The sequence below is a fragment of the Petromyzon marinus genome, chromosome 62 (genome assembly GCF_048934315.1).
Source record: "Petromyzon marinus isolate PM22_M1 ecotype Great Lakes invasive population chromosome 62, UKy_Petmar_22M1.pri1.0, whole genome shotgun sequence".
Lineage (NCBI taxonomy): Eukaryota > Metazoa > Chordata > Hyperoartia > Petromyzontiformes > Petromyzontidae > Petromyzon > Petromyzon marinus.
The window spans coordinates 3242891-3266101 of record NC_133728.1 but is presented as its reverse complement, the minus strand read 5'-3'; the positions used below and the strand labels follow the sequence as shown (position 1 = coordinate 3266101).

Here is a 23211-nt window from a genome sequence, read left to right as displayed (position 1 = left end):
AGTGCTCGTCGCTAACACCCTGGCAGCATCTGTGCTGTGGCACAAGACCCAAGGCCCCTCTAGCCTCCTGCTTGGCTACTCACCAGAGTCGACCGCTCACTCGCGCGCTTCGTCTGGCACGGGAAAGCAGCGGCTCAGGCCGGGCGTTCTCTGCCTGCCGGTGTTTGAGGGCGGCCAGGGTCTGGTGGACGTCGCCGCCAGGGTCGCGAGCTTCAGGCTCGTGGCGGTCAGGCGGCCGCTGTACGACCGGGAGGAGCTACCCTGGGAGTCGCCGGCCCTCGCCCTGCTGAGGAATGCGGGGTACGGTTTGGAGCTCTTCCTGACGGACCTGAGCCTGGTCGACTACACGAGGCTGCCAGGTTATCGCCGGAGCCTCTTGGACGCGTGGCGGAGCTTCGAGGGGAGCAGAACGCGCACGGCGCCCTACGACCTCGCACAGTTCCTGAACGAGCCCTTGTCCTGCAACGATGACCACCACAACCACGTGACTTTTCTTTCATGTTGTGCGCGGTGCTTTTTAGCGCCACGGCGCGTGGATTTGTGACGTTTATTTTCATTTGTGTCGCTGGTGACTTTGTGTATTTCATATCGAAATCGCCTCCAGTGCTTTTGCTGCTGGCGGCAATAAAAGTTGTTTAAAAGTCAAAGTCTGTCTGTCTCTCTCTCTCCCTCTGTCTCTCTCCCTCTGTCTCTCCCTCTGTCTCTCTCTCCCTGTGTCTCTCTCCGTCCGTCACCCTCTCTCTCCCACGCTCGGCTCATGAGCAGCACCGGATCTCAATAACGACCCAGCAGGGCCAGCGACAAACAGCACTAACTTGGGTGGGGGGGGGGCGGTGGGTGAAAAAAAAGGTTACAATATCCCTTTTCAGTCCTTACTGGCGAGTGTTAAAATGTTTCAAAGCACCGAAGTTGGAGACGCGGAAGGCGTCACGTCTGCATTAGCCACACGCCACGTGTGGGCCAAAAGCACATGCGAGCAAGAAGATGCTCTGATAATAATGCTACAAGCCATGATAGTCCATAGTAGAGAGGTTTTTTTTTTCGGGTTAGATCGCATACGTGTATAAATGTTGTGTCGTTAAAACTCGCCACCGCCCGACACGGCCAACCAGTAAGGGTTTGTCACGTTAACAGAACGTGGCAAATTCGTCACTAGCACAGCACTAGTGTTTAGTGTATAGTGTAGTGTATAGTAGTGTATTGTGTATAGTAGTGGAGTGTATAGTGTAGTATACTAGTACAGCACTAGTGTATAGTATAGTGTATAGTGTAGTGTATCGTGTAGTGTAGCGTGTAGTGTATAGTAGTGGAGTGTACAGTGTAGTGTATAGTGTAGTATACTAGTACAGCACTAGTGTATAGTGTAGTGTATCGTGTAGTGTATAGTGTAGTATACTAGTACAGCACTAGTGTATAGTGTAGTGTATAGTAGTGTAATGTATAGTGTAGTGTGTAGTGTATAGTGTAGTGTAGAGTGTAGTGTACAGTGTAGTGTATAGTGTAGTATTCTAGTACAGCACACCGGTTGTGTGTTGGAGAGCCAAGCCACAACATTTACAATTTGAGTACGACGTTTCGCTCCACCAGGCGACAGGCTGTCGCTACTGACGAATTGGCATGTTCTGTTCACGTGACACAACCCTTACTGATTGGCTGTGTTGGGTTAGTTGTTATTTTCGGCTCTCTGATTTAACATCAACAGGTAAAATTTCTCACACCAACATAGCCACCTCCGCCCTCGACGCGGAGGCCGCTCACCGATCTCACATTAACACGCTAGTCTCTCACATTAACATAGCCACCTCAACACGCTCGAAGTGGAGGCCGCTCTCCGATCTCACATTAACACGCTAATCTCTCACATTAACATAGCCACCTCCACCCTCGACACAGAGGCCGCTCACCGATCTCACATTAACATGCTAACCTCTCACATTAACATAGCCACCTCAACACGCTCGAAGTGGAGGCCGCTCACCGATCTCACATTAACACGCTAGTCTCTCACATTAACATAGCCACCTCAACACGCTCGAAGTGGAGGCCGCTCACTGATCTCACATTAACACGCTAAACTCTCACATTAACATAGCCACCTCAACACGCTCGAAGTGGAGGCCGCTCATCGATCTCACATTAACACGCTAATCTCTCACATTAACATAGCCACCTCCACACGCTCGAAGTGGAGGCCGCTCTCCGATCTCACATTAACATGCTAATCTCTCACATTAACATAGCCACCTCCACACGCTCGAAGTGGAGGCCGCTCTCCGATCTCACATTAACATCTTTAATTATTTACCTGGCAGCCCTCCAATTGGTGGACCACCACCAGCATTAACATAAGCTGCCCCGCACATACTGCTGACACTTGGGCTACGCCCATTTTAAAACCTTTATAAACAGTTTGCCGTGAGAGGCGAACTCCCTTTTCCTGATGACGGCCGCTTGTGTTGCGATCGAAACGTCGGAGATTTTTGTCATTTTTCTTTGAACTTTTCTACGTGATTCTTTGGTTCTTTCGGTAAAGTCACGTAGAATGAGAATAAAATAATAAATTGATAAAATAAAATAACACAATAATATTCTCACGACGTTTCGGCCACAACACAAGCGGCCTTCATCAGGTGAAGGGGGCGAGACTGTCTGGTAGGTGAAGGGGGCGAGACTGTCTGGTAGGACAGTCTCGCCCCCTTCACCTGATGAAGGCCGCTTGTGTTGTGGCCGAAACGTCGTGAGAATATTATTGTGTTATTTTATTTTATCAATTTATTATTTTATTCTCATTCTACGTGACTTTACCGAAAGAACCAAAGAAGATGAATCATTGCAGTCACGAAAGCTTTAAATCGAAATTTTCTACGTGACTTTACCGAAAGGCCCCTCGCCCCCCCCCCTCCCCTCTCCCCCCCCCCCCCCCCCCCCCCCCCGTCAGGAGGCGTCTCGCCGCGTGGGCCACGAGGAGGCCGCTGCCGCGTGCTCGCTGCAGGGAGCGGCGCTGCTCAGCGTGGAGTCCCCGTCGGAGCAGCGCCTCGTCGAGTCCCTGCTGGGGTCCCTCGCCGCCTCCTCGGGGCTCGCCGACGGCGACTTCTGGCTCGGCCTGAGGAGGGACCCCAGCCGAGGGGTCGCCGCCGCCGCCGGGGTCGCAGCCGCCGGCGGTGCCGCCGGCGGCGGCGATGCCGCCGCCGGGGGTGTTGCCGGCGGGGGTCACCACGCCACCCGGCGACCCCCCGCCGCTGGAGGATTGGGCCCGGAGGCCGCGGTCGGGGCAGCTGGGGGGCCGCAAGGCGGCGGCGGGGGTCCGGCGGCGTGCGCTGAGCTGTACGCGTGGAGCGACGGCAGCGGCTCCACGTTCCGGTGAGAGTCGGGCGAGGTGCTGGGGGGTTGTGGAGGGTTGTGGTGGTCTATTGGATAACACGGCCCTGGTGGGTGGACGAGTGGGTGGACGAGTGGGTCAATGAGTGGGTAAATGTGTGGGTGGGGGTGTGAATGATTGGGTGGGTGGGTCGGTGAATGAGTGGATGGGTGGGTGGGTAAGTGAGTGGGTGGGTGGGTGAGTGGGTGGCTGGGTGAGTGAGTGGGTGGATGGGTGGGTGAGTGGGTGGCTGAGTGAGTGGGTGGATGGCTGGGTGAGTGAGTGGCTGGGTGAGTGGCTGGGTGAGTGGCTGCGTGGGTGGCTGGGTGGGTGAGTGGCTGGGTGGGTGGCTGGGTGAGTGAGTGGCTGGGTGAGTGGCTGGGTGCTGCTACTCGCACACAGCACTTGCCCCAACAGTCTGTGAAGGCTACACGGGGGACCTTTGGTGGCGGTGAAGGCACAAAGACAAAGGCGCCCCTGTGGGTGAGGAGGGAGGGAGCGAGGGAGTCAAGTGGCGTGATAGCGATGTGCAGAGATACACACCACCACCATCACCATCACCACCATCACCACCACCACCACCATCACCACCACCATCACCATCACCCCCACCACCATCACCACTACCACCATCACCATCATCACCACCACCACCATCACCATCACCCCCACCACCATCACCATCACCCCCACCACCACCATCACCACCATCATCACCACCACCATCACCACCACCATCACCACCACCACCACCATCACCCCCACCACCATCACCCCCACCACCATCACCCCCACCACCACCACCACTACCATCACCATCACCACCACCACCACCATCACCCCCACCACCATCACCCCCACCACCATCACCCCCACCACCACCATCATCACCCCCACCACCACCACCATCACCCCCACCATCACCACCCCCACCACCACCACCCCCACCACCACCCCCACCACAACCACGATCCCAACCACCACCACCCCCACCACCACCCCCACCACCACCACCACCACCACCCCCACCACCACCCCCACCACCACGATCCCAACCACCACCACCCCCACTACCACCCCCACCACCCCCACCACGATCCCATCCACGACCCCAACCACCACCCCCAACACCACCAGCACCCCCACCACCACCACGACCCCAACCACCACCCCCAACACCACCCTCACCACCCCCACCGCCACCCTCACCGCCACCCCCACCACCACCACGACCCCCACCACCATCCCCACCACCACCCCCACGACCCCCACCACCACCCCCACCGCGGTTTACGTCGGGGGGGGGGGGGCGGGGGTGGGGGATGCGTTCCTGAAACGTCGTAAATTCGAAGACAATTTGCATAGCGAGCATTCAAGTGGAACTGAACAACTCAGCTATTTTTTTGTCGTCTATTATTTTAACCAGGTGTGAGGCCCCCGCCGAGTTGCTATGTATAGCTGCGGGTGGGGTTCTTGTTGTTGAGTTTTGTTTCCCAGAAGCGATCCAGGCCATCACGAATGACAGCTCAACAAATAGGGGATGGAGGGGGGGGGGTGACGGCTTTACCGTAATCGTCGCCGTCGGCGCGTGTAAATTTATGGCAGGCGGTCAGGTAAACTCGCTCGGCCAGACTTCGTGGCGATGCCGATTTTAAATGTGGAGAGGTGGAAACCCCAGAGGAGGACCCGGAGAAAAATCCACGCGACCACGGGGAGAGAAAGAGAGAGAGACACCGCAAACTCCAAATATACACAGAGACCCGCAGACTCACACAGAGACCCACAGACTCACATAGAGACCCGCAGACTCACACAGAGACCCACAGACTCACAGAGAGACCCACAGACTCACACAAAGACCCATAGACTCACACAGAGACCCGTAGACTCACACAGATACCCGTAGACTCACACAGAGACCCACAGACTCACACAGAGACCCATAGACTCACACAGAGACCCATAGACTCACACAGAGACCCGCAGACTCACACAGAGGCCCACAGACTCACACAGAGACCCACAGACTCACACAGAGACCCATAGACTCGCACAGATGCGTACTTAGAGGCCCATGGACTCAGTGTAGTGTGTGTAGTGTGTAGTGTAGTGTATAGTGTAGTGTATAGTGTAGTGTATATAGCATCTCAAAACGCCGTGTGATGTGGCTATCACCGCCTTGGTTCCACGTCCAACCATCGTTACCCCCGACCTCCGACACCCCCGTCGACCCCCGCGGCCCCCCCGGCCCCCCTAGGAACTGGTACCCGGACGAGCCGTCGTGTGGCGGCGAGGCCTGTGTCGTGATGTACTTCCAGCCGTCGGCTCCCGCGGGCTACGGGGGGCCCTACATGCACCGCTGGAACGACGACAGCTGCACAATGAAGAACAACTTCATCTGCAAGTTCCCGCCGCTCGGTGAGCACACACACACAGGGGAGAGGGACACACACACAGGGGAGAGGGACACACACACACACACTGAGAGGGACACACACACACACTGAGAGGGACACACACACACAGGCGCACGAGAGGGACACACACACAGGGGAGAGGGACACACACACACACAGGCGCACGAGAGGGACACACACACACACTGAGAGGGACACACACACACACACTGAGAGAGACACACACACAGGCGCACGAGAGGGACACACACACAGGGGAGAGGGACACACACACACACACAGGCGCACGAGAGGGACACACACACACACGGAGAGGGACACACACACACACACTGAGAGAGACACACACACACACTGAGAGAGACACACACACACACTGAGAGAGACACAAACACACACTGAGAGAGACACACACACAAACACACAGCTGAGAGGGACACACACACAGCCGAGAGGGACACACACACACACTGAGAGACACACACACACAGCTGAGAGGGACACACACACAGACACACTGAGAGAGACACACACACACGCTGAGAGAGACACACACACACTAAGAGACACACACACACCGAGAGGGACACACATACACGCACACCCACGCGCACGTATATTTATTTACGTGTAACAATAATTGACGCCTTTAAAGCACGTCTTTGTTGTTTTATGTTTTTCCACTGCTTGAACCGTGCCATTGCCCGTGCAATTGGCCCTCCTTCAGAGCACGTGATGCACACACACACAACAACAACAACCGCCATTCGCCACTAAGTGGCGGTGACGTCACCACGACGCTTAGTGCCAGGCCATGTGCACCTTGAGGCCACGTGAAGTGTCGAACGCCCGCGGGCAGGAGGTCACGGGGCAGACCCAGGTGCCACGGGTCGACTGACTGAGATGACTGGCTGATGCACCACCTGTGCCCCCTACTGTGTGAGCGTCGCTCCTCCGCCGTTGTTGGAGGGCGACTACCTCCAACAAAGACAAAGATCCCCCGTATAGCGTTAACAGACTGTAGGGGCAAGTGCTGTTAGCAATCACCTATGAAGGCCAGATCGGTAGACGAGGGGGTGGGTGGCCAGCACCACGCCCGACCGCCTTTGTCTCCCTAGTGGCAATGTTTACACACCGCACCAGGTACTCATTTGAGGCTGAGTGGACCTAGGGGAGGCCCGGGACCGGTTCAGATAATCGTCACTGGTGTTGGCCGTGAGCGGGAATCGAACCCGAGTCGCCAGGTTCATAGCGCAGCGCGCTAACCGCTACACTAACGCTCCCCACCACGCACACACACTCACACGCGGACACGCACGCAAACATACACGCACGTATATTTACGTGCGCTTCTAAAGCGCGTGTTTTTCCATTGCGGGAACCGTGCCCGTGGCACGTGCAGTTAGCCCTCGTTCACAGCACGTGATGAGCACGCGCACGCGCACACGCACGCATATTAATTTAAATGTAATAATAGTTGACGCTATTAAAGCGCGTTTCACCCAGAGGTCGCAAGGCGCTGCACGGATATAAAATCGAGCGAGTAAAATCACTTCAAGGCAAGTGGTGTGACAACGCTCACCAACACACACACAACCACACACTGCCAAAACACAGTCAATCATAGCACCGCTCTCCACACACACAACCACACACTGCCAAAACACAGTCAACCATAGCACCGCTCCCCCCTACACACACACAACCACACACTGCCAAAACACAGTCAACCATAGCACCGCTCCCCCCTACACTCACACAACCACACACTGCCAAAACACAGTCAACCATAGCACCGCTCCCCTACACACACACAACCACACACTGCCAAAACACAGTCAACCATAGGACCGCTCCCCTACACACACACACAACCACACACTGCCCAAACACAGTCAACCATAGCACCGCTCCCCCCTACACACACACAACCACACACTGCCAAAACACAGTCAACCATAGCACCGCTCCCCACACACACACAACCACACACTGCCAAAACACAGTCAACCATAGCACCGCTCCCCCCTACACACACACAACCACACACTGCCAAAACACAGTCAATCATAGCACCGCTCTCCACACACACAACCACACACTGCCAAAACACAGTCAACCATAGCACCGCTCCCCCCTACACACACACAACCACACACTGCCAAAACACAGTCAACCATAGCACCGCTCCCCCCTACACTCACACAACCACACACTGCCAAAACACAGTCAACCATAGCACCGCTCCCCTACACACACACAACCACACACTGCCAAAACACAGTCAACCATAGGACCGCTCCCCTACACACACACACAACCACACACTGCCCAAACACAGTCAACCATAGCACCGCTCCCCTACACACACACAACCACACACTGCCAAAACACAGTCAACCATAGCACCGCTCCCCACACACACACAACCACACACTGCCAAAACACAGTCAACCATAGCACCGCTCCCCACACACAACCACACACTGCCAAAACACAGTCAACCATAGCACTGCTCCCCACACACACACACAAACACACACTGCCAAAACACAGTCAACCATAGTACCGCTCCCCTATACACACACAACCACACACTGCCAAAACACAGTCAACCATAGTACCGCTCCCCTATACACACACAACGACACACTGCCAAAACACAGTCAACCATAGTACCGCTCCCCTATACACACACAACCACACACTGCCAAAACACAGTCAACCATAGCACCACTCCCCACACACACACAACCACACACTGCCAAAATACAGTCAACCAAAGCACCGCTCCCCAACCCACACACACAACCACACACTGCCAAAACACAGTCAACCATAGCACCGCTCCCCCCTACACACACACACTGCCAAACCACAGTCAACCATAGTACCGCTCCGCACACACACACACACAACCACACACTGCCAAAACACAGTCAACCATAGCACCGCTCCCCCCTACACACACAACCACACACTGCCAAAACAGTCAACCATAGCACCGCTCCCCACACACACACAACCACACACTGCCAAAACACAGGCAACCATACCACCGCTCCCCCCTACACACACACAACCACACACTGCCAAAACACAGTCAACCATAGCACCGCTCCCCCCACACACACAACCACACACTGCCAAAACACAGTCAATGGTTCGCTCCCGTGTGTGTGTCTCCTGTGTGTGTGTGTCTCTCGTGTGTGTGTGTGTGTCTCTCGTGTGTGTGTGTCTCTCGTGTGTGTGTGTGTGTCTCCCGTGTGTGTGCCCCCCCCCCCCCCCCCCAGTGGGAGTGGGTGAGGAGGAGGCCCCAGGCAGCAGGAGGAATGCGTCGGACGGAGCGGAGCACGTGCTGCTCACAGAGACATCTGGTACAGCTAAACACACGGCTACACACACACACAGCTACACACAGCTACACACAGCTACACACAGCTACACACACACACACACCTATATACTCTCTCTTGTTCGTCCATCAAGTTGATGATGACCATGGCACGTTTGTCATCTTGTTGGGTTTTGATGAGTGCGCAGATGTCTGAACAGGCCAATCCGAGCCCGGGATTCTCTGTGGCAACACTGGACAGGTCAGGGAGCGTGTAGAGTTCTGAGGTGCAGCCACAAAGTCCTTGCTTGGTAGATTTGTGCCGCTGCCTCATCAAGATGGCACGGGAGCTTCTCCTGCTCTCACAGAGGACTGCACCGTCACGTGCTTCTCTTCTCCACGCAGGTCGGTGCTGAGCTAGGGGGTTCCCAGCTTTTGAGGTCGAATCCAAAGCTTCTTCAAGGAAGCTTTAACGGTGTCCTTGTAGCGCTTCTTGGGGCCACCTTGCGCTCGCTTGCCCATTCTTCAGCTCGCCAAAGGAGACTTGTTTCGGCAGTCTCGCGCAGGGCATTCTGGTCACGTGGCCAGTCCATCTAAGCTGTTCCTTCGCAAGCAAGGTGTGGATGCCGGGGATATTGGCCTTGCTGAGGACTTGCGTGTCAGGGATTCTGTCTTGCCACTCGATCCTCAGCGGTTTCCTCAGACAGCTCAAGTGGAGATGGTTCAATAACTTGGCATGGCTGCTGGTAGACTGACTGTCCAGGCTTCGCACCCATACAGAGGAGTTGGTAAGACAACAGGCCGGTAGACCTTCAGTTTTGTCTCCTGCTTGATGCCAGTCCTTTCCCATACTGAGTCACGTAGACGTCCAAAGGCTGCACTGGCCTTGACAATCCTGATGTTAACTTCATCATCTGTGCGCACAGCGCGAGACAGAGTACTACCAAGGTAAGTAAACTTGTCAGCGGCTGAAAGCTTTTGCCCATTCACAAAGATGGTGGGGGGATCAGTGTAGGATTTCCCAGGAGCAGGTTGGTTATAGGACTTCAGTTTTCTTTGTGCTGATTGTTAGGCCGAAGTTGTTACAAGCTGAGGAGAAGTGGTCCATTCTGTCCTGTAGATCTTTATTTGAGCCAGGAGGCAGAGCACAGTCATCAGCAAACAAAGGTTCTCGAACGGTGACTTCCTCCATTCTGGTTTTGGCTTGCATCCTCCGCAGATTGAATAGCCCACCGTCAAAAATTGTAGATGAAGCTAATCCCAGTGTTGTGGTTCTGGAATGAGTCTTGCAGCATGGCTGGAGACACCATGCTGAAGAGCGTTGGCGCTACAACGCAGCCTTGCTTCACCCCGTTTGTGATTGGGAACGGATCAGAGAGTTCGTGCTGGTCTCTGACGCTGGCCATGTTGCCATCATGGAGTTTGCGCACGATGCCAATGAACTTGTCTGGACACCCATGCTTGGCCATGATCTTCCATAGGCCCTCCCGGCTGACTGTGTCGAATGCTTTTGTTAGATCAACGAAAGCCATTATATCGATCAGCATTTGTTCTTGCCATTTCTCCTGTCACTGCCGGGCAGTAAATACCATGTCAGTGGTTTCCGCGGTCTTTGCTGAAACCACGCTTACTCTCAGGTAGCAGACCCTGGTCTATGGTGGACAATTCGGCGGTTCAGAAGGATTATTGCCAAGATTTTCCCAGCGATTGATAGTATGGAAATGCCGCTATGGTTGTCACAGGCCTGCCGATTGCCTTTCCTCTTATAGAGATGGATTATAGAGGCATCCTTGAACTACCAGGGAACGGCTTCTAATTTCCACAGAGACCGGAAGAGGTCGGTCAGTTTCTCGACTAAGCGAGGCCCTCCAGCCTTGTAGATTTCTGCTGGAATGGCATCGGACCCTGAAGCTTTGCCTGATGAGAGGAGGCTTATGGCTTTGCTGGTTTCCTCAATGGATGGTAGAACAGCAAGCGACTGATATCAGTCAAAAACGTCGTGAGAATTTTATTGTTTTATATATTTTTTAATTTTATTGTTTCTCTTCTACGTGACTTTACCGAAAGAACCAAGAATATGAATCCCTGCAGCCACGAAAGCTTTAAATCAAAAAGCAAGGGACTGGTTTATTTCAACTTGAGGCAGTTTCTCAATTGCCTCCTCATTTATGCACGATGGGCCGGTTGAGGACTTCGCTCAAGTGTTCAGCCCACCTTGCAAGTATTTCGTCCTTCTCCGTGAGGAGCATTGTTCCATCCGCATTCAGGAAAGGTGAAGTTCCTGAGCGTTTAACATTATGAGACCTCCTTTGCCAGAAACAAGATATAGGAATAGGTTTTACCCTTTAAACTGGCACAAAAACTGACACCTTTATTCAAGGCATCATGTTTGCAATGACCACAACACAAGCAGTCAAAATGCAAACAAAAAAGACAACTCTGATAATAATATGCACTGTCCTTGAAATTGATTGGTCCACACCCGAGACGGCTTTTCTTAGAGCCTAGTCTCCATTGGTGTTGGACCAGAAGACGCCAAAAGGCGTACAACTCAAAAACAGCGCACTATCAGAGTATTGAGGGCTCGGGGTGAGCATTAACATTATGAGACCTCCTTTGCCAGAAACAAGATATAGGAATAGGTTTTACCCTTTTAACTGGCACAAAAACTGACACCTTTATTCAAGGCATCATGTTTGCAATGACCACAACACAAGCAGTCAAAATGCAGTGTGGACCAATCAAATTCAAGGACAGTGCATATTATTATCAGAGTTGTCTTTTTTGTTTGCATTTTGACTGCTTGTGTTGTGGTCATTGCAAACATGATGCCTTGAATAAAGGTGTCAGTTTTTGTGCCAGTTAAAAGGGTAAAACCTATTCCTGTTTCCTGAGCGTTGCGGACCATGGACCTGCTTGAGTGCATCATGGAGGCTCTTGGTGTTGTCACGGTCCAGCGTAGGACTGAAACTCTGCAGCTTCTGCGCACAGCCAGGCGTCTTGCATGACTCCGAGTCTCCGCTGGACGACCCTGCGGATGTTGAGGAAGGCAGTTTTCTTTAAGCTTGAGCTGCTGTCATGCAGGTATGCTTCATGCAGGCGATGTTTTTCGTCATGGAGTGCTCGGATTTCTGCATCGCTCTCATCGAACCAATCTTGATGTGTACGTATGGGGAACATCACGTGATGATTCAAGGGCTGTAGGATGCAACACGGTCATGAGGGCAGTCCAGTCTGCCTATATACAAAGATCACAAAGATCCCCCATATAGCCTTAACAGACTGTAGGGGCAAGTGCTGTTAGCAAGCACGTATGAAGTCTGGAACGGTACACGAGGGGGTGGGTGGCCAGCACCACGCCCGACCGCCTTTGTCTCCCTAGTGGCAATTTTACACGCTGCACCAGGTACTCATTTGAGGCTGAGTGGACCTAGGGGAGGCCCGGGACCGAGTTAAGATAATCGTCACTGGTGTTGGCCGTGAGCGGGAATCGAACCCGTGTCGCCGGGTTCATAGCGCAGTGCGCTAACCGCTACACTATCGCTCCCCATACACACACAGCTACACACACACACAGCTACACACACAAACACACAGCTACACACACACACAGCTACACACACACAGCTACACACACACAGCTACACACACACAGCTACACACACACATACACAGCTAGACACATACAGACACCTCACAGAGACATCCGGTATAGCTACACACACAGCTACACACACAGCTGCACACACACAAGTGAGCTTCTATGAAGGCCGGCACGGCACATGAGGGGGTGTGTGGCCAACACCACGCCCGACCGCCTTTGTCTCCCTGGTGGCGATGTTAGGATAGGTTATGGGTGTGTAGGGGTAGGCTAGGGGTGTGTAGAGGTAGGCTAGGGGTGTGTAGAGGTAGGCTAGGGGATGTGTATTGGTAGGCTAGGGGTATGTAGGGGTAGGCTAGGGGTGTGTAGGGGTAGGCTAGGGGTGTGTAGGGGTAGGCTAGGGGAGTGTAGGGGTAGGCTAGGGGTGTGTAGAGGTAGGCTATGGGTGTGTAGGGGTAGGCTAGGGGTGTGTAGGGGTAGGCTAGGGGAGTGTAGGGGTAGGCTAGGGGTGTGTAGAGGTAGGCTATGGGTGTGTAGAGGTAGGCTAGGGGTGTGTAGGGGTAGGCTAGGGGTGTGCAGGGGTAGGCTAGGGGTATGTAGAGGTAGGCTAGGGGTGTGTAGGGGTAGGCTAGGGGTGTGTAGGGGTAGGCTAGGGGTGTGTAGGGGTAGGCTAGGGGTGTGTAGGGGTAGGCTCGGGGTGTGTAGGGGTAGGCTAGGGGTGTGTAGGGGTAGGCTAGGGGTGTGTAGGGGTAGGCTAGGGGTGTGTAGGGGTAGGCTCGGGGTGTGTAGGGGTAGGCTAGGGGTGTGTAGGGGTAGGCTAGGGGTGTGTAGGGGTAGGCTAGGGGTGTGTAGGGGTAGGCTAGGGGTGTGTAGGGGTAGGCTAGGTGTGTGTAGGGGTAGGCTAGGGGTAAGGGTCCCCACACGGCTCCAAACTCCCTTTGAGAACGATGACTATGACGATGACATCAACGATGATGTCGTCGGTGACGCCACTGATGACGATGACCGTGATGACGATGAGTGTGGTGATGATGATGACATCGCGTGTCCGCGCTTGCACGTGCCTGCGTGTGTGCATGCGTGTGTGTGCGTGTCCGTGCATGTGTACCTGTGTATCCGTGCGTGTGTACGTGCATGCGTGCGTGCGTGTCCGTGCGTGTGTATGTGTGTCTGTGCGTGTGTATGTGTGTGCGTGTCCGTGCGTGTGTACGTGTGTGTCCATGTGTGCGTGTCCGTTCGTGTGTACGTGTGTGTCCGTGCGTGTGTACGTGTGTGTCCGTGCATGTGTACCTGTGTGTCCGTGCGTGTGTCCGTGCGTGTGTCTGTGCGTGCGTGCGTGTGTGCAGGCGAGTCCCTGCACGCCGTCTACGTGGCCATCCCGGCCATCCCGCTGCTGCTGCTGCTCGTCGTGGCGCTGGGCCTGCTGTGCTCGCGCTCCTGCGGCTCCCCCCCGTACGATCGTCGCGACGTGCGGTGCAGTCGGGTGGCACGCACGGGCACACTCACACGCACACACACGCACACACGCACACGCACTCACACACTCACACACGCACTCACACACTCACACACACTCACACGCACTCACGCGCACGGACACACGCGTACACACACGCACTCACACGCACGCACACGCACTCACACGCACGCACTCACACACACGCACGGACACGCACGCACTCACACACGCACTCACACACTCACACGCACACACTCACACGCACACACTCACACGCACACGCACGCACACGGACACACGCATATACGCACGGACACACGCACACACACGGACGCACGGACACGCACGCACGGACAAGCACGCACAGCTCGCCAGTGGAAAACCACCCGTGCCGTGCCATGCCGCCGCCCACGCTGCTCTCAGCTCGAGGGAACGGGCGGTGTTTTTTTTGTTTGTGTCAATCGACGGCCACGTGCGAGCCGGCGTCGGGGGCCGGCACGGGTACGGGTGCTTTTCCACCGGCACCGCACGCGAGCCGCTGCGGTGGCAGGCCCCCGTACCTACGCCCAACATCTACCCGCGTCCCCACGTAAGAATAAGTTTCGCCCCTTTCTGGCCGTAACGGAACAGCCCACCGGTAGGTTGTCAACAACACCAAACGGAAACCTTTGGCAAGGATTCGCGTCGCTGCGTTGACCGCGCGCGGTACTCGGGGTCAACGTGCAATACGCGGAGCTCTCAAATGCCCTGATGGTGGCATTGCCCTCGTGCTCTTCGCCTTTTGGCGCTGTCCCCTCCCGGTCTCGAACACCGCCGGTGAGGCTGGGCCACTGAGGAGAGCCGTCTCTAGTGTGGGCCGATCAGTTTCAATGACAATGCGCCGTCGCCATCGTATACCGCCAGAGCGTGTTTGATTGCCCGCACTCGTCCGCCACAAGGAACGCGTGCGGCGGCGAACGCAGCGGCACGCGACTCCTCGCGAAAGGTTTTCCGTTTGGTGTTTGGACGTCTGAACACGACCCGTTTGATTGTTTGATTGTTTGATTGCCAGGAAGGGCAAAACAAACGTGCTCCTTGGTTCCTTCGGTAACGTCACGTACCTTGCGTCACGTAGATACGTCACGTACCTGCGTCACGTACCTGCGTCACGTACCTGTGTCACGTACCTACATCACGTACCTACGTTACGTACCTACGTCACGTAGATACGTCATGTAGATACGTCACGTACCTACTTCACGTACCTGCGTCACGTACCTGCGTCACGTACCAACGTCACGTACCTGCGTCACGTACCTACGCCACGTACCTACGTAACGTACCTGCGTCACGTACCAACGTCACGTACCTGCGTCACGTAGATACGTCACGTACCTACGTCACGTACCTGCGTCACGTACCTGTGTCACGTACCTACGCCACGTACCTGCGTCACGTAGATACGTCACGTACCTACGTCACGTAGATACGTCACATACCAACGTCACGTACCTGCGTCATGTAGATACGTCACATACCAACGTCACGTACCTGCGTCACGTATATACGTCACATACCAACGTCACGTACCTGCGTCACGTATCAACGTCACATACCAACGTCACGTACCAACGTCACGTACCTACGTAACGTACCTGCGTGCATTTACCAAAATAACTATTTGGCTCTTTCGGTAAAGTCACGTGGGTGGAAAGATGACGGATGGCGACGTTTGGACCGCAACGCAAAGCGTTGTGTCGTCAGTCGATTGCTTGTGCTGCGGTCGTCCCCGCCTGATGACGGTCCCGTTGGGTCGCCATCCGCTATTCTTCTACCCACGTGACTTCACCGAAAGAAACAAAGAGCAAGGGGGGTCACGTGATGTCGCGACGCCCTCTACTGCTCAGCGCCGCGTGCTAACGCCCCCCCTCCCCGCCCACCGGCTCCTGTCTCCGTGCAGGGCTCACGACGGCAACCAGAACCAGGTGAAGGCACAAGATCTGTGGATCCCAGCGGCCAGATTCCGCACCCAAGAAGTTTGAGGTCCCACCAACTTGTAAAATTTACCTCCCGTACCCCCCCACCACCACCAACCTTGTGAGGTTAAAGACTACCACCCCCCCCTCCGCCCCCACCCCAACCTCGCCGAAACTCTCGCTCACAATCCCACAGAGGAACAAACTCGACAGGTCCTTTGGTAACGGTTTAGCCAGTGGTATTCTTGCAGCGTCTGTTTGTGTTTCTGCCCTTGCGATGGTGACTTTGTAGGATGAACGTTGAGGTTTATAAGGGGCACGGGGTGACCAATAAGGTCTGAACTGGTCTGTAAGGCACTGATAAGGGGTTGACAGGTATGTAGCAGTGTAGTGTATAGTGTAGTGTATAGTGCAGTGTATAGTAGTGTAGTGTATAGTAGTGTATAGTAGTGTAGTGTATAGTGTAGTGTGTAGTGTATATTGGAGTGTATATTGGAGAGTATAGTGTGTAGTGTATAGCGTAGTGTATAGCGATAGTGTAGTGTATAGTGTAGTGTATAGTGTAGTGTATAGTAAAGTGTATATTGGAGAGTATAGTGGAGAGTATAGTGTAGTGTGTAGTGTATAGTGTAGTGTATAGTAGTGGTAGTGTATAGTGTAGTGTATAGTGGAGAGTATAGTGTGTAGTGTATAGTGTAGTGTATAGTAGTGGTAGTGTATAGTGTAGTGTATAGTGGAGAGTATAGTGTAGTGTGTAGTGTATAGTGTAGTGTATAGTAGTGGTAGTGTATAGCGTAGTGTATAGTAGTGTATAGTGTAGTGTGCAAGGGTAGTGTATAGTGTAGTGTATAGTGTAGTATATAGTGTAGTAGTATAGTGTATAGTAGTGGTAGTGTATAGCGTAGTGTATAGTAGTGTATAGTGTAGTGTATAAGGGTAGTGTAGTGTATAGTGTAGTGTGTAAGGGTAGTGTATAGTGTAGTGTATAGTGTAGTATATAGTGTAGTAGTATAGTGTATAGTAGTGTATAGTAGTGTAGTGTATAGTAGTGTAGTGCATAGTAGTGTATAGTGTAGGTGTATAGTGTAGCGTATAGTGTAGCGTATAGTGTATAGCGTAGTGTAGTGTATAGCGTAGTGTAGTGTATAGCGTAGTGTAGTGTATAGCGTAGTGTAGTGTATAGCGTAGTGTAGTGTATAGTAGTGTATAGCGTAGTGTAGTGTATAGTAGTGTATAGTGTAGTGTATAGTAGTGTATAGTGTAGTGTATAGTGTAGTGTATAGTGTAGTGTATAGTGTAGTGTATAGTGTAGTGTATAGGTTGACAGCTCTGGTAACGCTGCCTTAGGCCTGCCACTGTGCGACCCCTTCGCCAACTCGAGCTCCACTGCAGTCGCTCACCGGCTCCGAGTTCTGGCAATCGGTAACCCGATTCTCAAACTGGTTACCACCGGTTGAACCGGTTTATTGTTTACCAACCGTCTGTCACCACCCCTACCCCCCCCCCCTTTTCCACCGGCACCACACGTGAGCCAAGCCAGCGTGGCACCGGCACGGTATGGGTGGTTTTCCACTGCCATACGCGAACCGTTGTGGTGACGGACGCGGCGATTACGGTGATTGTTCTGGCTCGAATCGCTCGCTCGCTGGTGAGTTCAATGGTCAATGGGCAACTTAGCCCATCATCTGATTACACCCACGTGCGTCACACGCGCGTCACACACGCACGTCACACACGCGCGTGTGATGCGTGTGCGTGTGTGACGTGTGGGCAGTGATTGGCGCTACGAAACCCGACAACCTGAATTCGATTCCCGCTCGCAGCCACCAACACCCGGTGCCGATTGTCTGAACCGGTCCCGTGCCTCCCCGAGGTCGACTCGGCCTCAGGCGTGTACCGGGTGCGGCGTGCGGTGGCCGTCGCCACCGGGGAAGACAAAGGCGGCCGGGGGTGCTGCAGGCCGCCCAGCCCCCGACGGCCCTCATTGACGCCGCTCGTTAAACGGCACTTGCCCCGGCAGCCTGTTGAGGCTACACGGGGGATCTTGACGTCTCGTGCGTCTGCGAGTTGCGTGTCGCATGCGTGTCACCGTTTGTGCCGATGTTGCGGACGCGCTGACCGCCGTGCGTGCGTTGTGCTGTACTCGCGCTCGTACGCAACCGGGGGTGGAGGAGGGGGGGGGGCTTTAAAGTGGAAGGCTTGGCCACAGCGATGGATTGAGGTGGTGGTGGCGGTGGTGGTGTCGAATCGGATTGAGATGGTGGCGGTGGTGGTGGTGGTGATGTCGAGTCGGAGACGTTGACAATCGAAAGGTTCCAAATCCGGGTGTCGGTGCCGTGAGTTGATGGTCTGAGTTCGGGCAGCAGTGACTCGCATAGAGACCCATAGACTCGCATAGAGACCCATAGACTCCTACAGAGACCCATAGATTCCTACAGAGACCCATAGAATCCTACAGAGACCCAGAGACTCCTACAGAGACCCACAGACTCACACAAAGACCCACACATTCACACAGATATCCACAGACTCGCATAGAAACTCACAGACTCACACAGAGACCCACATACCCACACAGAGACCCATAGACTCTAATTGACCTACACCAATCAAGGGCAATGCATATATTAACAGAGCCATGTTTGCATGTTCACCACAAGTACGTGTGATTAATGAAGTACTTGATCCCTTGAAAAAGATTTCTGTTTGGTGTTTGAACACCTTCACACAGCTTCTGTTTAATTGCCACAAAGGGTAAAACTCCATTCTTATTTTTGTATACAGGGCACTCCTCTAATTACGGACGAGTCAGGTTCCAGAGGTCACTGTTCGTAAGTCGATTTGTTCGTGAATCCAACTTCACTGCTGTCGATTCCAAACGCGTTGTACGGCGTGTACACTAGACACGGGGGAATGGCTTTGAAAGTTGTCTAATCTCCTGTAGATGCCATTGGTTCTTCACGTTCTGCAGATGTAGATGCCACTGGTTCTTCACGTTTTGCTGATGTAGATGCCACTGGTTCTTCACGTTCTGCAGATGTAGATGCCACTGGTTCTTCACGTTTTGCTGATGTAGATGCCACTGGTTCTTCACGTTCTGCAGATGTAGATGCCACTGGTTCTTCACGTTTTGCTGATGTAGATGCCACTGGTTCTTCACGTTCTGCAGATGTAGATGCCACTGGTTCTTCACGTTCTATAGATGTAGATGCCACTGGTTCTACACGTTCTGTATATGTAGATGCCGCTGGTTCTTCATGTTCTGTAGATGGCACTGGTTTTTGCACGTTCTATAGATGTAGATGCCGCTGGTTCTTCACGTTCTATAGATGTAGATGCCACTGATTCTTCACGTTCTGCAGATGCAGATGCCACTGGTTCTTCACGTTCTATAGATGTAGATGCCACTGGTTCTTCACGTCCTGTAGATGTAGATGCCGCTGGTTCTTCACGTTCTATAGATGTAGATGCCGCTGGTTCTTCACATTCTGCAGATGTAGATGGCGCTGGTTCTTCACGTTCTATAGATGTAGATGCCGCTGGTTCTTCACGTTCTATAGATGTAGATTCCACTGGTTCTTCACTTTCTGCAGATGTAGATGCCACTGGTTCTTTACGTTCTGCAGATGTAGATGCCACTGGTTCTTCACGTTCTGCAGATGTAGATGCCACTGGTTCTTCACATTTTGCTGATGTAGATGCCACTGGTTCTTCACGTTCTGTAGATGTAGATGCCACTGGTTCTTCACGTTCTGCAGATGTAGATGCCACTGGCTCTTCACGTTATATAGATGTAGATGCCACTGGTTCTTCATGTTCTGTAGATGTAGATGCCACTGGTTCTTCACGTTCTGCAGATGTAGATGCCACTGGTTCTTCACGTTCTGCAGATGTAGATGCCATTGGTTCTTCACGTTCTGCAGATGTAGATGCCACTGGTTCTTCACGTTCTGAAGATGTAGATGCCACTGGTTCTTCACGTTCTATAGATGTAGATGCCGCTGGTTCTTCACGTTCTGCAGATGTAGATGGCGCTGGTTCTTCACGTTCTATAGATGTAGATGCCACTGGTTCTTCACGTTCTATAGATGTAGATGCCACTGGTTCTACACGTTCTGTATATGTAGATGCCGCTGGTTCTTCATGTTCTGTAGATGGCACTGGTTTTTGCACGTTCTATAGATGTAGATGCCGCTGGTTCTTCACGTTCTATAGATGTAGATGCCGCTGATTCTTCACGTTCTGCAGATGTAGATGCCACTGGTTCTTCACGTTCTATAGATGTAGATGCCACTGGTTCTTCACGTCCTGTAGATGTAGATGCCGCTGGTTCTTCACGTTCTATAGATGTAGATGCCGCTGGTTCTTCACGTTCTGCAGATGTAGATGCCACTGGTTCTTCACGTTCTCTAGATGTAGATGCCGCTGGTTCTTCACGTTCTATAGATGTAGATGCCACTGGTTCTTCACGTTCTGTAGATGGAGATGCCACTGGTTCTTCACGTTCTGTAGATGTAGATGCCACTGGTTGTTCACGTCCTGTAGCTGTAGGCTGCAAGTGGACGTGCGTGGGATAAGGGTTTGGTTCCTATCTCCCCTAAAGAAGTCGCCGACTCGTCGATTTGTGTTCTGTTTAGTCGACGAGTCCGCCGTACCACGACGCTGGCAAGCAACAACAACAACACAAACAAACAAGACAACAACAACAATATATGTATATTTATTTTTTTGCGTCAGTAGGGGAGATGGTCCCATGCCCACGTGGCTTTGCTCGAAACTTAAAGGTCGCTCGCTCGCTCGCTCGTCTGCGTCGACCACCGTCCCCCCCCCCCTCTCCTACTGCGGAGTGGAGCGGCAGATCGAGGCACTCCGAGGGGGGGTCCCTTCTCGGCAGAGGGGGCCTCTGGCGTGCCAGATCAAGGCTACATTGTCACCCCCTCGCCTACTCTACTACCCTCGTTGCTGCTGTTGCTGCTGTTGCTGCTGTTGCTGCTGTTGCTGCTGTTGCTGCTGTTGTTGTCACGTCTAAATTATATATATAATAAAAAAATAATTACAAAATTATAACGGAAGTAAAAAAATTACTTTGAGAAAGTTACACGTATAAATGAACGACGGAAATGGAAAATTACTTAAAGCATAGTAATGTAATAACGTGTCGATTGTATGTTGAATGTTTGTAAGCAATATTGTTCGATGACGCTATTGTGACGTGAATAATTAATAAACATGTATTTGAAACTTACGCAAAAAAAAATTCGAAGCGCGCGTAATTTCTTAACGGTGTCAATTAAAAAAAAAGCACAACAACAATCAATGAAAAAAAATGTAATCAAACAATAACCTTCACAACTAAAATGTGGGGGGTGGTGGGGGGGACGCTGGGGCGGGGAGACGCAGCGACCGACGGGATCGGATTGCACGCAAATCGGCGGCGTCCAAAGGCGTCCAATCCAGCAGTGGATAGTTCACGGCCGACGGCGACGACGGTCGAAGCTGCAGGCGCGGCCCTGCAAGTGCTCGCACGCCGCCAGCGCTGGCGGAAAGGCTGTTGTCGGGAGCGAAGCGCTCGCGGGTTGTGCTTTGGCCTACTCTTCCCCTGTGCCCTCGTGCGCCCTGCCGGCCTTAATAGGTGCTCGCTAACATCACTTTACCCCCCCACCCCTTCCCCCCATGGCCTTTGACATTCTGATTGGCTACATGGGGAATCTTTGTGCTTGCGTGTGTGTGTGTGTGGTTAGCTGCTGGCTAACAGCACTTGCCCCAAAAGTCCGGTAAGGCTATACGGGGGATCTTTGTCTTGTGTGTGTGTGTGTGTGGTTAGCTGCTGGCTAACAGCACTTGCCCCAAAAGTCCGTTAAGGCTATACGGGGGATCTTTGTCTTGTGTGTGTGGTTAGCTGCTCGCTAACAGCACCAACTGCACTGAGTGATGAAGTATAGCCAAACGAATCCCACCTGATTTAACAATCCGGTTTAGTCACAACTTCGTCTATGTAGGTCTATGGGTCTCTCTGTGGGTCCATGGGTCTCTGTGTGGGTGTATGGGGCTCTCTGTGGGTCTATGGCTCTCTGTGATAATCCATGGCTCTCTGTGGGTCTCTGTGGGGGTCCATGGCTCTCTGTGAGAATCCATGGCTCACTGTGGGTCTGTGGGCCTCTGTGAGAATCCATGGCTCTCTGTGGGTCTGTGGGTCTCTGTGTGGGGGGGGGGGGGGGTCCATGGCTCTCTGTGTGAATCCATGGGTCTCTACGCGAGTCGTCCAGTGACCAGGCTAACTCCACCCGTGACCTCGCTCCCTACGAGTCCCATGGGGTCTCACGACCGCCTGCCCGCTCGCTCACTCCCTGCCTCTCTGCTCCAGGTAGCCGTTGATCCATTCCGGGTACTGCGTGACGCGCGAGTACACCCCGGGCCGGTTGGGCCGGGCACAGCCCTGGCCGAAGGAGGTGATGCCCACCAGGAACCAGGCCCCGCTCTGCTCGCACATGAGGGGACCTCCAGAGTCACCCTGGGGGGTGGGGGGGAGGGAGAGATGTGGGGGCGGGGGGGGGCACGGGGAGATATCAGAAGTGATGAGAAAGCATAGAGGGTGACCGTGTGTTGCTTATTTCAGGTGTGTGGGTGTGTGGGTGTGTGTTGGACCAGGGGTGGAGAACCTTTTTTTCTGCCAAGGGCCATTCGGATATTTAGAACATCATTCGCGGGCCATTCAAAATTATCAACTTAAAAATTAGCTTTGTTATATTTGGTCAAACATTGAATGTGATGGGCTGGAACTGCTTCTCTTCGGCGAGGCGTGTGGTGATGATGTTAGCCGGTATTGACGATGTTGCTGCTACTCGCAACTGCTTTTCCAGGTTTGCTCCTAGATTTATTGAATTTCGAGTCCCGCCTGCGGTTGCCTTGGCAGGGCCAGACCAAACGATTTTGCGGGCCTTGTACAGCCCGCGGGTCGGACGCTCCCCCACCCCTGTGTTAGACGGACAGGTGCGTGAGTGACAGGTGATTTTGCGAGTGACAGGTGAGTGAGTGGGTGAGCGAGTGGGTGAGCGAGTGACAGGTGGGTGAGTGGGTGGGTGAGCAG

General features: G+C 53.4%; 2 protein-coding genes across 2 annotated transcripts in view; one reads left to right on the top strand and one right to left on the bottom strand.

Moving 5' to 3' along the window:
• LOC116955882 (chondrolectin-like) overlaps window positions 1–16233 on the top strand; it is a 24784-nt gene extending 8551 nt beyond the window's left edge. Inside the window, exons 3-7 of the mRNA XM_076053669.1 lie at window positions 2939–3360; window positions 5616–5776; window positions 9069–9152; window positions 14057–14162; window positions 16109–16233. Coding sequence (XP_075909784.1) covers window positions 2939–3360; window positions 5616–5776; window positions 9069–9152; window positions 14057–14162; window positions 16109–16190 — 855 coding nt within the window. The 3' untranslated portion in view covers window positions 16191–16233. The remainder of the gene's footprint in view (window positions 1–2938; window positions 3361–5615; window positions 5777–9068; window positions 9153–14056; window positions 14163–16108) is intronic.
• Window positions 16234–20822: 4589 nt separating this feature from the next.
• LOC116955839 (MAM and LDL-receptor class A domain-containing protein 1-like) overlaps window positions 20823–23211 on the bottom strand; it is a 112062-nt gene continuing 109673 nt past the window's right edge. Inside the window, exon 69 of the mRNA XM_076053755.1 lies at window positions 20823–22635. Coding sequence (XP_075909870.1) covers window positions 22465–22635 — 171 coding nt within the window. The 3' untranslated portion in view covers window positions 20823–22464. The remainder of the gene's footprint in view (window positions 22636–23211) is intronic.